Source organism: Rhineura floridana, chromosome 14 (genome assembly GCF_030035675.1).
Source record: "Rhineura floridana isolate rRhiFlo1 chromosome 14, rRhiFlo1.hap2, whole genome shotgun sequence".
NCBI lineage: Eukaryota > Metazoa > Chordata > Lepidosauria > Squamata > Rhineuridae > Rhineura > Rhineura floridana.
The window spans coordinates 26,323,409-26,341,868 of record NC_084493.1 but is presented as its reverse complement, the minus strand read 5'-3'; the positions used below and the strand labels follow the sequence as shown (position 1 = coordinate 26,341,868).

The 18,460-nt window shown below is 41.8% G+C and overlaps 1 protein-coding gene across 1 annotated transcript in view; it reads right to left on the bottom strand.

Annotated features, from left to right (window-relative positions):
- Nucleotides 1-7,421: 7,421 nt before the first annotated feature.
- The window catches only part of CHRNA5 (cholinergic receptor nicotinic alpha 5 subunit), a 28,398-nt gene continuing 17,359 nt past the window's right edge, over nt 7,422-18,460 (bottom strand). Inside the window, 3 exon segments of the mRNA XM_061595081.1 lie at nt 7,422-8,749; nt 9,291-9,320; nt 17,167-17,689. Coding sequence (XP_061451065.1) covers nt 8,684-8,749; nt 9,291-9,320; nt 17,167-17,689 — 619 coding nt within the window. The 3' untranslated portion in view covers nt 7,422-8,683.

The window sequence follows — 18,460 nt, the reverse complement described above, 5'->3', positions numbered from 1 at the left end:
ATGATACTAACCTGTAAAAAGCCATTTCCTGTTTGCTGTCCAAGCGTCTTACATGCTCTCTGTGTTAGATGTACTTATTTCTGTGTCTTTCAGTAGTGGAGTGAAGATACCCAAACATTCAGGAAGATTCAGCCACTTTCCATTTAAATGTAAAAGCTGGTGATTTATATAACACTGTTCTGAACTATTGTATGAGACTAAAGAATTTTAATGTATAGGAAGACTGCCAGAGTTTTCTTCTCATATTCACTTCTAGAGTGAGGTTTCAATACATGTGGGTAAGAGGCTCGTAATGAGTGGCTTCTTGCAGGCTTGCCATAGGCATCTGGTTGGACATGGCAAGAACTGGATGCTGGACTAGATGGGCCTTCAGACTGATCTAGCAGGCTCTTCTTATGTCAACAGCTTCAAAGCAATGCAGATTTACACAATCTACAATTACTGCCCCAAGCCAACCAAAGGCATTGCATCAGCATAGCAATGTGGATAATTGCAACAACTCCATTAATTGTGTGACAGCAGTGAAGTTCTCCCCTTTAAAGACACAAAAACTCTGGGTCATCCCATGAAATCATTCGCAGGTAGAATCATAGAATCATAGAGTTGGAAGGGGCCTTGTAGGCCATCGAGTCCAACCCCCTGCTCACAGCAGGAAATCCGCAGCTAGAGCATCTCCCGCAGATAGCTATCCAGACTCTGCTTGAAGACATCCAGCGAAGGGGATCCCACCACCTCCCTAGGCAGTCGGTTCCATTGCCGAACCGCCCTTACTGTCAAGAAGTTCCTTCTAATGTCCAACCTGAATCTACGCTCCTGCAACTTAAAACCATTAGACCTAGTCCTACCCTCTGGGGCAGCAGTGAACAAATCTGTATCCTCCTCTATGTGACAGCCCTTCAGGTACTTAAAGAGTGTGATCATGTCGCCCCTCAGCCTTCTCTTCACCAGACTGAACATGCCAAGTTCCTTCAACCTTTCCTCATAAGACTTGTTCTCCATACCGGCTATCATCCTCATCGCCCTCTTCTGAACCCGCTCTAACTTGTCTATATCCTTCTTAAAATGAGGCGCCCAGAACTGAACGCAGTATTCCAGATGAGGCCTGACCAATGCAGAATATAGTGGGACTATTACTTCCCTCTACCTGGAAACTATAGCTCTGTTTATGCAGCCCAAAACCACATTTGCCTTTTTTGCCGCAGCATCACACTGCTGGGTCATGTTCAACTTGCGATCCACTACAATTCCAAGGTCCTTCTCACACGCACTACTGCTAAGCCGGGTATTTCCCATCCTGTACCTGTGCATTTTGTTTTTGTGGCCTAAATGCAGAATCCTGCATTTGTCTTTATTGAATTTCATTTTATTAATTTCAGCCCAATTTTCTAGTCTATCCACGTCCCTTTGGACCTGTCTTCCATTGTGTTAGCTATCCCTCCCAGTTTCGTATCATCCGCAAACTTCATAAGGCTTCCCTCCACCCTGTCATCTAAGTCATTGATAAAAATGTTGAAGAGTATCGGCCCCAGGACAGAACCCTGTGGCACTCCACTCGAAACCTCCTTCCAGTCCGAAGCAGAGCCACCGACAACCACTCTTTGAGTACGGTTTTCCAACCAGATGTGAATCCACCTGACAGTATTTCCATGTAGTCTGCATTTGACGAGTTTGCTAATCAAAAGGTTGTGGGGGAGGCTCAGATCAAAAAGAATTTCTGCAAGCCACACATAGCTAACTTATGGAAGTCGCTGCCACGAGATATGATGACCACTAGATCCATACCAATCGGGTTTCAGAACTGGACATGGAACTGAAACAGCCTTGGTCGCTCTGGTGGATGATATGAGGAGGGCATTAGATAGGGGAGAATCCACCTTTCTTGTCCTCCTAGATCTCTCTCAGCGGCTTTTGATACCGTCGACCACGGTATCTTGCTGGATCGTCTGGAGGGATTAGGAATAGGAGGCACAGTATTAAACTGGTTCCGTTCCTTTCTCTCCGATAGGCACCAGCAGGTGGCATTGGGAGATGAGGTTTCAGACCCTTACCCCTTAATTGCGGTGTGCCACAGGGCTCTATCCTTTCTCCCATGCCATTTAACATCTATGTAAAACCGCTGGGAGCTATCATCAGGAGGTTTGGGCTGCAGTGCCACCAATATGCGGATGACACTCAGCTCTACCTCTCATTTAAGTCCTCACCAGAGTCTGCTGTGGAGACCATGTCCAAGTGTCTGGAATCCGTGAGTGGATGGATGGGAAGAAACAGGCTAAAGCTGAATCCTGATAAAACTGAGGTACTGCTCATGGGAGACAAGGGGGGGTTGGGAAACATTGACCTGGTATTTAATGGGGTAAAATTGCCCCTGAAGGACCAGGTCCGCAGCCTCAGGGTGATCCTTGATTCCAAGCTGTCCATGGAGGCTCAGGTTTCATTGGTGTGCCGGGCAGCTTGGGGTCAATTGCGTCTCATACGAAGACTGCAACCCTACCTTCCTGTCCACCAGCTCCCACTCGTAGTACATGCTCTGGTCACCTCTCATTTAGACTACTGCAATGCGCTCTACGTGGGGTTGCCCTTGAAAACAGTCCGGAAATTACAGCTGGTACAAAATACGGCGGCTCGTCTACTTACGAACACCCGCCGTTATGATCATATTACCCCAGTGCTGTACAATCTACACTGGCTTCCAGTTATTTTCCGGGCTCAATTCAAGGTGTTGGTATTAACCTATAAATCCCTGTACGGTTTCGGCCCAGTATACCTGATGGAGCACCTCCAACGTCATAAATTGTGCCGCCCTACAAGATCTGCCACTCAGGGCCTCCTCTCAGTCCCGTCAACTAAAGTGATTGGGTTGGTGAGGACTCGGGAGAGGGCCTTCTCTGTGGCAGCCCCCACGATTTGGAACTCCATCCCAATAGATCTTCGACATGCCCCTTCCTTATATATATTTCGCCGAGGCCTGAAGACTTGGCTTTTCCATCAGGCCTTTATGAACTTGAGACTTCTAAGGTGAACTAGCTTCAGAATTGTATTACTGACAACTCTACTAAATATTGTAATTTTGCATTGTGCTGTACTGGTTATATTGTTTTTATTGTATCATATTTTACCATGTATTTTATCGTGCTTTATTGTACGCCGCCTAGAGTGGCCATTGGCCAGATAGGCGGCCTATAAATTAAAGTTTATTATTATTATTACTAGCTTAGGTGGATTAAAAAAGCTAGACAAAATCATGGAGGACAGACCTGCATGGATTTATTTACTTTTACTCATTTTTTAAACTCTGAGCTGCACTGGCTCAGCAGTAAAATCCAATCAGTGTTAGAATCAACTAACAAGGACCACTCTAAAACATGGATGCAAAAAAAAAAAGCCTAGTAAGGCAGAACTCTTGCCATATAGTGTAGAGAAGCCAATAAAACTAGCAAAATGTCAGTGAAGTAAACTAGCAAAAGGCAAGTGTCTTTCTTCACTGTTCATCTCCAGTGACAGTATAAGGACTTAAGACTTGCCTGTTTTGAAGTCTTTCACTAACTGCAAGATGGCTTTGTCCTCATGGCTTCCAAACTCTCCAGCACAGCTTAATCAGACATGAGGTAAATTGAGGCAAAGGGAATGTACCTTATACCACTTCCTTCTTTCTTTAAAAAAAACTCTCAAAGTTACTTTATTCCCTAATCAGACACTGACAATTTTAGGTCTTTTGGCCAATTAGAACAGGGCAAGCCATGAAATACATGTACAAGAGTTAAGCAACACACTTGTGTCTAGTCCTAGAAACAATATTAGCCATTGAAAATCAAGGAAAGGAAGGTACTCTGGACAAATACACTCTACCTAAGAGGACCTGATCAGCAAAAAGGCAATTTACTGTGGATGACAAGATATAACAAACTGAATGCAACTTATGTGCATTCAGTAGGAATATCTTTGCTGACTCCTACAAAGCATTATAAAGTGACAGTAGCCATGTCAAGCAAACTGGGGACCCCAAAAAAGCCTATCAATGGCTATTGGCCTTTGATAAAATAAGGACCTTAATATTCAGGGGCTGTATACTTCTGATGACCAGATGGTGAGGACAAAGAACAAGGGACAGCTGTCTCCACTATGCCTTATTAGTTAGTTTCATAGGAATATCTGGCAGGAGAAAATGGAACAATACAATTTTCCTGTTCTTAACAGCATTTACTTGCCAGATGAACTGTAAAAAAACCTGCTATGTAACACAAGAACTATGCAAAGGTGTATTACGGAAGGAGGAGATTTAGTACCTGAAGCGCGTTTCAGCCACCACAGAGCTAAAACAGTGCAGTCCTAATGGCTAGTATTGGATTGAACTGGTCTGTAAGTTGGCAGGTAGGGTACTATTTGCACAGAACAGCCAACTGTTTCAATGATGCTGACAAAAAGCACTTATATAGACCATTATGACTACAAAAGACATTCTGATCCAAGCCATCCATGAGGATCACCAGTGGAAATGGAACTATTTTTATGTGACTGGCTTGCTGTGGAATACCTCCAACAAAATGTACATTAGTTATATATCTGCTGTGAAGAGAACATAAGGAACAGATCCATGCCATGCCTCTTTTACTTAATATGTTATCAAATAAAAGTCATTCACCAATTATGAAAATACTTGGGGTCTTTCAAAACAATGTTTAAAAACCCAGATTTTGGATTTGATATTATGTATTAACCCCATCTTATGGCACTATGATATAATGGATGGTGGGGAGGGGCTCTGCCAGTGGAATAACCATAGGCATCTTTGCTACTTTAAGGAATCTGAGGAATTACATGCTTCAGCACTGGAGAGGCATTGCACAGCCTTTAAAATATCTATGACAACGAACTTTTGTTTTGGCACTGAGACGGCCTTGGTCGCCCTGTTTGATGACCTATGTCGGGAGAGAGACAGAGAGAGTGTAACTCTGTTGATTCTCCTTGATCTCTCAGAGGCTTTTGATACCATCGACCATGGTATCCTTCTGGAGAGGCTCGCGGAGTTGGGAGTTGGAGGTACTGCTTGGCAGTGGTTCCGCTCCTACTTGGCAGGCCGTCTCCAGAAGATAGTGCTGGGGGAACATTGCTCGACACCGTGTGCTCTCCAATATGGGGTCCCGCAGGGGTTGGTTTTGTCTCCTATGCTTTTCAACATCTACATGAAGCCATTGGGTGCGGTCATCAGTTTTGGAGTGCGTTGTCATCAGTATGCTGATGACATGCAGCTCTACTTCTCCTTTTCATCCTCGTCAGGTGAGGCTATCGATGTGCTGAACCGTTGCCTGGCCGCGACAATGGACTGGATGAGAGCTAACAAGCTGAGGCTCAATCCTGACAAGACTGAGATGCTGTTGGTGGATGGTTTCTCTGATCGGATGGTGGATATATACCCTGTCCTGGATGGGGTTACACTCCCCCTAAAGGAGCAAGTTCGTAGTCTAGGAGTCTTCTTAGACTCTTCCCTCTCTCTTGAGGCTCAAGTAGCCTCGGTGGCTCGGAATGCATTCTACCAACTTCGATTGGTAGCCCAGCTATGTCCCTATCTGAGTAAGGAGGAACTTACATCAGTTGTACATGCTCTGGTAATCTCGCGCTTCTACTGCAATGCGCTCTACGTAGGGATACCTTTGAAGACAGCTCAGAAGCTACATCTAGTGCAAAATGCGGCGGCCAGATTGTTAACAAGGACCAAGCGGTCCGAGCACATAACACCTGTTCTGGCTCGCTTGCACTGGTTGCCAATATGCTTCCGGGGCAGATTCAAAGTGTTGGTATTAACCTATAAAGCCTTATACGGCGCAGGACCATGATACCTGTCGGAACGCCTCTCCCGATATGAACCGACCCGTACACTACGGTCTACTACGAAGGCCCTCCTCCAGGTTCCGACTCATAGGGAGGCCTGGAGGGTGGTGACAAGATCTAGGGCCTTCTCAGTGGTGGCCCCCAAATTGTGGAATAGTCTCCCCGAGGAGGTGCGCTTGGTGCTGACATTGTTATCCTTTGGGCGCCAAGTTAAAACCTTCCTCTTCTCTGAGGCATTTTAATTTAAGTCACTTAGTTTTAAATCCGCTGTAACTGTTTTTAGATTGTTTTATTTTATATGCTTTGTTGTATTATATTGTGTGATTTTATTGTATTTCTGTTGCTCACCGTCCAGAGAGCTATTGCTAGTCGGGCGGTATAAAAATCTAATAAATAAATAAATAAACTTGGACAGAGAAGCTGAACAAAATTAAAAATTTAACACCGTAATGACTAATCCATGTCAAATGAAGCTTTCCTTTGAAACTGGCTGAGGTACTGTTCAGTGACTAAAAATTGTAATTTTTAAAAACTGGATTGTTTAAAAAATATTCAACAAAGTGTATCAGGCATGGGTTAGTGGCACTGGGCCCCCCTGAAGCAAATGAATAAAAACTGTGCAGTTACTGCAGTGTAAATGGATCATCTACAGAGTTTGGAAAAGTTACTTTTTTGAACTACAACTCCCATCAGCCCAATCCAGTGGCCATGCTGGCTGGGGCTAATGGGAGTTGTAGTTCAAAAAAAGTAACTTTTTCAAGCTCTGATCATCTAGAAAAGCCCAAAAGGCAATGCAAGAAAACAGAGCAGTATGTCATATATGAGCTACAATAATGTAAAATAATGCAAAAATATGAAAAAAGGAAAATATTTCCTCACAATGGTGAACTGCAGTATTCTTTCATTCTTGTATAAAGAAAATAAATTAAGGTGTTGCCAAGATCTGTGCTTTCTTATCCTGCTTGCAGCAGGAATTGTCAGGGTTGTCTTGATGGGTTAATCAAAGGAGAGACACCGTATAAGGATCAGTTAAAATCACTAATAGAATACTAGCCATCAGTCTCAGAGAAAACTTTTAAGAATTTGCAGAACCATTCATCAACTTGGTGCATTGCAGCAGTCAAGAGACAAAGTCAGTAATTTTTAGGGACAGCCTAGAAAATAGAAACAAGACAGATACAACATAAATCCATGATGCAGCCTTGTATAGAAGCTGGGTGCAGCTTTGAGTTTCCTGTCTCAAAGAGGCTGAACAAAATGAAAAGAAACATGGAATAACCTTCCTATAAAGGACAAAAACATCTCAATTTTCTATTAAAAAAAGCAGATGAATTATTGCCAGGAAGGAAAAGGGTACAAGTGTATAAAATTATAAGCACTATAGACAAATGAATGTGTATTTAACCAACTTTACAACTTCTCATTGCTTAGAAAAAATTCATTATACAACTGAAAAACCTCAGGTCAGATATAAACATTTTTCAGATGTTACTAATAAGAGACAAGTATTAAATGTAAGATTTAATTTATTATCATTAATATAAGATCACTCCTAAAGTGCATTAGTATAGCTGGTAAACTTTAAAATTCTTTTTTAAAAAACCTTTAAAAATTAAAACTGGACTCTTCCAGGTATTTTAAAAACTCTTCACTGCTCAGAAGATGAAATCACCAAATGACCAAGCATGCATACCACAAATATGCGTTTTTAAATTACTACAGTCCACAGTATTATTTTCCAACTTTGTACCATATCTCTAAAGTACATTTAAAGAGCATTACAGTCATATAATTTCTTTGACATAACATGCAAATGTTTGGAGAGGCTTTTTAATGTCAGGATTTGCTATTTGTTAAATTTGTCTATGTTAAATTTAAGACTTATTTACAGAAAATATGTTTTTCTCCATAAAAACAATGGTGTATCCATGCCTGTTAGAAAATAACTTGTGAACCAACATATCACAAATAAAATCAGCAACAACTTCTGTAATAAAAACGGTCACAGAAATAGCTGCTGATCTATCGGTGCATTCACCCCCACAAAAAAACAGAAATAAAAATTGGGATTGAGAAAAGAAGTATTATGTTAGGCAGCTCAACATCTCCCAGTCTTTAAGAAAATCCATTGACGAAGCATTAACTTGTCCACTTGCACATTTCCCCTTGTGCCTTCTAGGACCGAAGATAGAAGCCTCATGCTAAATCATAGACTGAGAACTCGTAGATCTGTGTTTCATTCTCTTTCCCCTGCAGTAATTACATCCCAGCATTATGCCTCCCACACCCATTTCATACTTGAAATCTGCTGCAATATACATTTATTTTGCTGCTCAGTGTATGAAAGTTCCTATTCCTACCTCTTAGGGCACTACTGTACTGCTACATGTACACACAAACAGTGGTCTGTAGAACAGACACCAGAGAAAGCTAGCTGTGATGGAAGAAGGGAAACCTGACTCTTTGTTGTGGGCCAACAGCAGCACCATGGGAAGGTATGGTGGAGCTGGTTGAATGTACTATACCATAAATAATACAGCATAGCGGCTAAGAATGATCTTTGAACAGGGTAGTCCTTGTTTCAAGTCAACCACAAACTCATAAAGTTTCTTTAAGCTACCCACTCTCTTACTTGTAAGAAAGGTAAATAAATACGTAAATATTTATTGAGGTAAATATGTATGAACAGCTTTGAATTTGTGAAATAGTACATGCTGCTATGATAGTTTAACTGAAGTGGCCTTAACACTTTTAAATTTCTCAAATTGTCTTACAAAACATTCTCAAGATAAAAATCACATTCCAATCTAATAGAGGAACAGAAGGTAACTTGGCATCTGTATGAGATCAGGATTATTCAGACAGCATTTTCTATCCTTGCCCTTCTCTGGCACAGCTCCAAACAAACTCGTCCAAGGCAAAGCTGTGGGACGAAACAGATGGATCTTGTTCATCCTGGATGAAAGCAGCCTTCCAATGCTGGCAGGTAGCAGGCAACAGATCTTAAAGTGCTGGGTATTATTACTGTTTACATTTGGAGTGTCCTTTACTCTTTACATGGCCCCTCACATATTCTGTAGATAGTTTTAGGGAACACCAAGGAAGCAATGGCATACTGGTGAGCCCTAACTCACTAATAGGAAAGTGATGAACACTTAAGAAAAACATACTGCATATGTCCTAAGATGTCCATGCTTAAATATAAGCACAAACTCCATACCTTCAAAGATGTCAGAATTATAGATTAAAATGTGCCAGATAATTTCACTACTGTTTATCTCTAAGACTAATATTCCTAGAAAGATTGGTACAGTTATGTCCTCACCACATATTTATTTATTAGTGTTTCCAATATGCACTGGTACTATTATGCTTGCCCATTTGTGAATTACAGGAATAAATATTGCCAGTCATTCAATAACTGAAACCAAAAGGAACGTCCATAAGAACACACAATCAAGCACCTGAGCTATAAATTTCCAGTCCTCAACAACCTAAAGAGAAAAGAAAGAAAAGTTAGTACATTTTCTTAACCACAATCCAGAATATAATATTACATATAATATTACTAAATGAGGACGATGGCGCAAACCATATTAACTCTCTTATCTCAAGAGAGTGGCCATACACTAACAAAGAACAGGACTGTGTGCACTTTATTTAAAAGTTCAAATGCCCAGTACAAAATGTAACTTGAACCCTGCAACCAGAATTATGCATTGTGCAAGTATTGTTTGCTTCTGAGCACCAGGTTTTTCAAACTAGTTTTTGTCTGCTTGCTTAAATGCTAAGATGGTAAATGGGACAAGGAACATTAGCAATGAAGCTACATCCACTGCACTCTAGTAGCCTTAATTTGCCCTGCCCCCCAAATCTGGTTTCAGAGGCTTGAGTAGTCATCACTGGCCAGATTAATGAGGGAAAAGCTTATCACTGCAAAGGTCAAAAACTGGCCTATCTTATACCGATTACCGAGAAAATAAATGCATGAAGCACTTTCATCACTTTAAAATCATTTATAACAATACTGTGTTCAAAAGGGTCACCTTGAAATTTTCTTAAACTTCATTAAATGGTTATGTTGCAGATATGCTATGTGTATGTGCTATACCACTAGCTACATTTTGGGGAGGGGCTCAGACATAGAGCACATGTTTTGCATGCAGATCTTGGGTTCAACCCGTGGCATCTTCAAGTAGGGCTGGGAAATATTCCTGCCTTAGACCCTAGAGAGCCACTGCCAGTTTGTTTGTGTAGACCAGGGTTAGGGAACTGGTGGCCCTCCAGATGTTGCTGGACTACAACTCCCATCATCCTTAACCACTGGCCTCGTTGGCTGAGGTTATTGGGATGAGCCAATAGTCTGGTTCATTATAAGGTAGATTCCTATGTTCTTGCTTAACCCATTCTAGAACACTGTTGCCCCCTTAAGCAAAGACATAAAATAAACTGAAAAATTACCCTTAATTTTCCCCTTTAAAAGGGGCCGTTGGCTTTACCTGAACATAATTTCTCCTGGAGAACAGACCATCAGATGGGAAACAGCACCCCCTAGCATCAGCAGGCAGGAATCGTATGTTTTTTGAGGAAGTAGCAACCCTCGCGAGACCCCAGACCATTCCTGCGTCTAGGTGGATCGTTTTCTCCTCGCTCCTGCTGAGTAGCTTAGTTTGTCTACCTTTGGTAACCTTTTTTTCTATTTTTAAATTTTTAGCATCCATCTCTGTCCCTTTTCCATTTCCCTCAGCCCATCTCCCCTGCTCTGGGGAGCGGCAGCACGTGTGATAGCGAGCCTTGCTGAGGGCTAATTTCTTCTTTCTCCCCTTTTTTCTCTGCAGAACGGCAGTGCCAGTGCCAGTGAGCCTTGCTGAGGGATAGTTTTCAGGAACAGTTTTTTCTCTTTTCCTTCAGGCCGTTTCCCCTGCTCTGTGGAGTGGCAGCACAAGCGCCAGTGAGCCTCGTCAAGGGCTAGTTTTTCCTCTCTCCTGAGGGCTAGTTTTTTCTTTTTCCCTCAGACTGCCTCACCTGCTCCATGGAGTAGCACCATGAGGCATCTCTCCTGCTATATGAGGTTTTTTCTTTCAACCACATGGTGCCTTCAATTTTTGGTGGTAGCGTGGTTGCTGTCGTTCGTTTTTCCCTCAGACTGCCTGCCCTGTCGTGTGGAGCGGCTGCACTACGGTCTCTGTTTCTACCACTGTGTTGGTTTTTTAAAGCGGCGGAGAGGCAGGCGCCATTTTGAGAGGTAGCGCACCTGCCAGCTTTGTTGTGTTTTCACCTTTTTTCACATTCACAGAGCTTATCTTCTGTCACCCTCTCTATACCATTGCTTACCTCACTAGTTTGTGAGGTCCTAATTGTTTTTAAAAAATTGTAACACCTGCTTTCTTACCTCTCATTCTTTCTTGATCCATTGCAGGAAAAGTTTTTTGTGGGACTGAATTAGTGTCCATATTCACACCAACATACAGGCCGTTTAAAATATGCTACTTAATTTTCCCCTTTAAAATGTCAGTTTTCAGTTATCACTATATTCGATTATGTGTAAAGATGAATGAGAACTGTCAAACTCACCTGAAACGTTGAGGAATAATCCAACAGCATCACAAATAAAAAATGGAAAACCTGTTACTACTAATAATCTCATGGGTATCAATAAAGTACAGCACAAATCTAAACATATTTACTTGGAACCAAGTCCCATATAAATTTCTTTCCAGTCATTTTACTTAAGAGTCCCTATATAAATTCTTCACCAACCACAATGCCAAACCAATAGTCATTAAAGCAGGGATGGGGACAGAGGCATGCGTACTACCCTCAAGGTGCTTGCTCTTTAGATCTTCACACAGTTAGCACAATGGTCTGAAGTAGTTTTTTTGAAGTGCATTCCACTTGCAGGGAGGTTTCTAAGTTCACTTATGTAATGTGCTTTAAAAATCCTTTAGATCTTTGCAGTAATCACACAAAGATCTAAAAAACAGCCAAATGCACCTGTGGACAGTTTTTTGTGTGCCCCTGCTCCCGCTTTAACCCTTCACAATATCCTGAACAAGCTAATAATGTAGGATCCACACTGTCTTGGCTGGAAAGTGAAGCAAACTTCCAAGCTGCATAGAATTAGTCTTTACTTTTTGTACAGCTCTAAAGCTTCCTACTTTCTCTCATCAGCACAATGTAACTAGTTAAAAGGTATCACATCAGCCACTCTAGATGTCCTCCCCCTCTTTTAACTTCTGGTTGACACACTTGCAAGTCTCATCAATGCAAGCACCATAGGACATCTTTTCTGCAAGTGCTATCAAGATTACCTTTTAGCCTCTTGTATTACTTGTGAGAGAGCCAGTGTGGTGTAGTGGTTAAGGTGTTGGACTATGACCTGGGAGACCAGGGTTCGAATCCCCACATAGCCATGAAGCTCACTGGGTGACCTTGGGCCAGTCACTCTATTTCATAGGGTCACCATAAGTTGGAATCGACTTGAAGGCAGTACATTTACATTTTTTATTACTTGTGAATGGCTATATTAAAGGCTATGGCTTCATCTTTAAGGTTTTATTAAAACAGCTTTACATTGGCAGCTAATTTGTGTATTGTTTTGATTCCTTGTTGACTAACACAGTTGTGAACATGTGCACCACTGATAATGGGGAAAAAAGCTTTTAGGTTCTCCTCTTAAACTGTGACCTCTCTCAATCTAAAAGGATGGTGTGAATGAAAATAAGCAGGAAAATTGTCTAGTTTGAGTGTACTTTATGCTGGTATTTGTAATTTCTCCACAGCAGAGGTGTCATTTCAAGTTTCAGTTGGAATAAGAGAGTTAAAGATTAGAAGAGACCCATTCCTTGGGGGATGAGCAGCTATCCTCTCGTGCCGAGGATATATCTCCAGGGGGTGGAGGGATCCTTGTAGTGGGTGATTCGATCATTAGGAACATAGACAGTGGGGTGTGTGATGGGCAAGGTGTTTTGCCTGCCTGGTGCGAAGGTTGCGGATATCGCCCGTCGTTTAGATAGTTTGGTAGACAGTGCTGGGGAGGAGTCAGTGGTCGTGGTGCACGTTGGCACCAACGACATGGGGAAATGCAGCCGTGAGGTCCTGGAAGCAAAATTTAGGTTGCTAGGTAGGATGCTGAAAGCCAGGACCTCCAAGGTGGCTTTCTCTGAAATGCTACCGGTTCCACGCGCAGGCCCAGCCAGACAGGCCCAGCTTTGCAGTCTCAATGCGTGGATGAGACGATGGTGTCGGGTGGAAGGGTTTAGATTTGTTAGGCACTGGGGAACATTTTGGGACAAGCCAGGCCTGTACAAAAGGGACGGGCTCCACTTGAACCAGAATGGAACCAGACTGCTGGCACTTAAAATTAAAAAGGTAGCAGAGCAGCTTTTAAACTGACTGAGGGGCGAAACCCGACAGGAGCTGAGAAAGGTCCGGTTCGGAATAAACCTCCCCCCTGGGATAAAAACCAAAGAAATGATGAAATTTTTAAAAGGGGTAGGCCTAGAAGTAGGCATTGTGAGAGCAGGGGCACAGGATATAGATTCAGAAGAGCAAAATTACCACAGGCCTAACCACAAGTGCCAAAGACACTTGAAGAGAGACACTGCTTACAAGTGCCTGTACGCTAATGCTAGGAGCCTCCGAACCAAGATGGGAGAACTGGAGTGCTTGGTCTTAGAGGAGAGCATTGATATAGTGAGCATAACGGAGACCTGGTGGAATGGAGAAAACCAGTGGGATACGGTTATCCCTGGATATAAACTATATCAGAAGGACAGAGAAGGACGTATTGGTGGCGGAGTCGCTCTATACGTGAAAGAAGGCATTGAATCCAGCAAGCTCGAAACCCCAAAAGAGGCAGACTCCTCCACAGAATCGTTGTGGGTGGTGATACCATGCCCCAGGAGGGACTTAATACTGGGAACGATCTATCGTCCCCCTGATCAAAATGCTCAGGGAGACCTTGAGATGAGATATGAAATTGAGGAAGCATCCAAACTAGGAAAGGTGGTAGTAATGGGTGACTTCAACTACCCGGACATGGCTGCATATGTGTTCCAGTCATGACAAAGAAGCAAAGTTTCTAGATATTCTAAATGACTATTCCCTAGACCAGTTGGTCATGGAACCGACCAGAGGGACGGCAACCCTGGACTTAATCCTCAGTGGGGACCGGGACCTGGTGCAAGATGTAAGTGATGTTGAACCGATTGGGAGCAGTGACCACAGTGCTATTAAATTAAACATACATGTAACTGGCCAATTGCCAAGAAAATCCAACACGGTCACATTTGACTTCAAAAGAGGAAACTTCACAAAAATGAGGGGATTGGTAAAAAGAAAGCTGGAAAACAAAGTCCAGAGGGTCACATCACTCGAAAATGCTTGGAAGTTGTTTAAAAACACTATATTAGAAGCTCAACTGGAGTGCATACCGCAGATCAGAAAAGGTACCGCCAGGGCCAAGAAGATGCCAGCATGGTTAACAAGCAAAGTCAAGGAAGCTCTTAGAGGCAAAAAGTCTTCCTTCAGAAAATGGAAGTCTTGTCCGAATGAAGAAAATAAAAAAGAACACAAACTCTGGCAAAAGAAATGCAAGAAGACAATAAGGGATGCTAAAAAAGAATTTGAGGAGCACATTGCTAAGAACATAAAAACCAACAACAAAAAATTCTATAAATACATTCAAAGCAGGAGACCATCTAGGGAGGCGATTGGACCCTTGGATGATAAGGGAGTCAAAGGTGTACTAAAGAACGATAAGGAGATTGCAGAGAAGCTAAATGAATTCTTTGCATCTGTCTTCACAGTGGAAGATATAGGGCAGATCCCTGAACCTGAACTAACATTTGCAGGAAGGGATTCTGAGGAACTAAGACAAATAGTGGTAACGAGAGGGGAAATTCTAGGCTTAATGGACAATATAAAAACTGACAAATCACCAGGCCCGGATGGCATCCACCCGAGAGTTCTCAAAGAACTCAAATGTGAAATTGCTGATCTGCTAACTAAAATATGTAACTTGTCCCTCGGGTCCTCCTCCATGCCTGAGGACTGGAAAGTGGCAAATGTAACGCCAATCTTCAAAAAGGGATCCAGAGGGGATCCCGGAAATTACAGGCCAGTTAGCTTAACTTCTGTCCCTGGAAAACTGGTAGAAAGTATTATTAAAGCTAGATTAACTAAGCACATAGAAGAACAAGCCTTGCTGAAGCAGAGCCAGCATGGCTTCTGCAAGGGAAAGTCCTGTCTCAGTAACCTATTAGAATTCTTTGAGAGTGTCAACAAGCATATAGATAGAGGTGATCCTGTGGACATAGTGTACTTAGACTTTCAAAAAGCGTTTGACAAGGTACCTCACCAAAGACTTCTGAGGAAGCTTAGCAGTCATGGAATAAGAGGAGAGGTCCTCTTGTGGATAAGGAATTGGTTAAGAAGCAGAAAGCAGAGAGTAGGAATAGATGGACAGTTCTCCCAATGGAGGGCTGTAGAAAGTGGAGTCCCTCAAGGATCGGTATTGGGACCTGTACTTTTCAACTTGTTCATTAATGACCTAGAATTAGGAGTGAGCAGTGAAGTGGCCAAGTTTGCTGACGACACTAAATTGTTCAGGGTTGTTAAAACAAAAAGGGATTGTGAAGAGCTCCAAAAAGACCTCTCCAAACTGAGTGAATGGGCGGAAAAATGGCAAATGCAATTCAATATAAACAAGTGTAAAATTATGCATATTGGAGCAAAAAATCTGAATTTCACATATACGCTCATGGGGACTGAACTGGCGGTGACCGACCAGGAGAGAGACCTCGGGGTTGTAGTGGACAGCACGATGAAAATGTCAACCCAGTGTGCAGCAGCTGTGAAAAAGGCAAATTCCATGCTAGCAATAATTAGGAAAGGTATTGAAAATAAAACAGCCAATATCATAATGCCGTTGTATAAATCTATGGTGCGGCCGCATTTGGAATACTGTGTACAGTTCTGGTCGCCTCATCTCAAAAAGGATATTATAGAGTTGGAAAAGGTTCAGAAGAGGGCAACCAGAACGATCAAGGGGATGGAGCGACTCCCTTACAAGGAAAGGTTGCAGCATTGGGGCCTTTTTAGTTTAGAGAAAAGGCAGGTCAGAGGAGACATGATAGAAGTGTATAAAATTATGCATGGCATTGAGAAAGTGGATAGAGAAAAGTTCTTCTCCCTCTCTCATAATACTAGAACTCGTGGACATTCAAAGAAGCTGAATGTTGGGAAGATTCAGGACAGACAAAAGGAAGTACTTCTTTACTCAGCGCATAGTTAAACTATGGAATTTGCTCCCACAAGATGCAGTAATGGCCACCAGCTTGGATGGCTTTAAAAGAAGATTAGACAAATTCATGGAGGACAGGGCTATCAATGGCTACTAGCCGTGATGGCTGTGCTCTGCCACCCTAGTCAGAGGCAGCATGCTTCTGAAAACCAGTTGCCGGAAGCCTCAGGAGGGGAGAGTGTTCTTGCACTCGGGTCCTGCTTGCGGGCTTCCCCCAGGCACCTGGTTGGCCACTGTGAGAACAGGATGCTGGATTAGATGGGCCACTGGCCTGATCCAGCAGGCTCTTCTTGTGTTCTTAAAGCAAGCTTAAATAGCCTGCTCTTGGGCTATATGTAAAATTAAATTGTCCAAAACATTGTATTTTAAAGTAACTTATTGCGTCTATGTTTACACCACTACAAAATGGTTATTTCTAAGGAATACCCATATATGATTTGAAAAGGGGGGAGTGAACTCCTTGCACCACAGATATATGAAATTTAAAATTATTATTTGTGGATTGCCTCTGAAAGTATCCACTTTCTGCTTTAAAATGGTTCTCATGTAGAAGTTACATTTTTACTTCTATTAGAGATCACAGCATTTGAAAATACTAGGTATTTCCAGAGCAAAGTATATTTGAAACAAACGGGTTAGGATTTTACTTGACCTACTCCACAACTGCATGTGCTCTTGTTCCAGACTTCCAGCCTTGACAGTTGAATGCAACATAGTTAATACACACACCTCACGTACTTTATTCTCTTTGACAATGTGCCGTGTAATATATCGGATAGAATTTAAGGCTGCTTCCAAGGTAATCCTAGAGGCCTCAGAACCATTGGTATTGTTGGCCTCCTCCTCCTGAACGAAGTACCTATCTACATGGCTTTTCATACAAAGTAGTTTGGGGAGTTTGTGAAGAAATATCTTGCAGACCCAAGGTGCCATCGCATTGTGCGTAGATGAGGATTGGTGATGAACATTAATAGCAAAGACAGTTATTATAATGGATAATGTAACGAAAATCATTGTGAATACCAAGTACTCGCCAATAAGAGGTATAACTTTAGAAGATGATGGTGTGATTTCTTCGATGACGAGAAGACAGTTAAAGACACCAGCACTGATGTGCACAGAGAAATTTTCTCACCTTCATAAGATGGAAGATAGAAGACAAGGACAGTTAAGAATGACAACCCTATACAGGGAATAATAAGGAACAGTGTATAAAAGAGAGGCAAACGTCTAATTATAAATGAGTAGGTAATAAATGGATACCAGCAACATCCATCCGTTCTGTTCCCTCTGATCCCAGTTGCAGTTACTATTTCCCATTCTCCATTGTCAAAGAAAACTCTCTTGTCAACTTCATCATCTACTAGAATTATATCAACTTGTGAGCCATCATAAGTCCAGGATCCAAATTTCATGGAGCAGTTTTGGAGGTCAAATGGAAAGTAAGTGACATCTATGGTACAGGAGCTTTTATAATTTGCTGGTGGATTCCAAGCAACTGTGCCATCATGTTTCAGTACTGTTTTTGTAGATGTTCCTTCAAAACGACCATCTGCACTGCAAAAATATTCACTGAGAAGTTATTAAAAATATAACATGCTGAAGCTATTTTCCATAAATAGCTTACATTTTACTTGGTTATTTTCAGATGTTTACTGTGACACTCTTCGCTTGAAAGCTACATGCATTATTTATTTTCTCAAGTGGAAAGATTTTGAAAGTAAGAAAGACTGCTTAGCCATTAGGAGCAGTGTGTGTGTGTGATTTGTATGTTAGCAGCTGATGAAGGCGGAAGCTGAAACGTTTTGTTAATATAATAAAAACCTCTGTTTGGTTAATCACAATTATGTTTATATATATATATATATAACTCTACCTTGAGAACTCACATGTGAGACAACAAAGAAGAAATTATTTTTGCATTTGGTCTGAAGCCAACAAGCAATGCACTCACTGCATTAAAACTGGCATTGCTAAATAGGCTTTTCACAAGCTGAAGATAATTATTCAAACCAATTTCAGTCATTATTTTTTGTTAGTGATATATTTAATTGATTTACATCATGTTGAGAATTTGTCAATACAGTTAGGGTTACGAAAATTATACTGAAGATTATATTAAATAGCACAGAGATTCATCATGAATGTCAGGATCATTAATAATGCCCTTTTATTATTTCTTGCAAACTCATACAAATGAGTTGGTTCTAGGAATCTAGGTGATCTGTTTAATCCTAAGGCTACAACGGAGGGTGCCAATATGACACGGCTGCTAAGGTGGTATACAAAGTTCTGCAGTAAAGAAGTACAGTAGGGCCCCACTTTTCG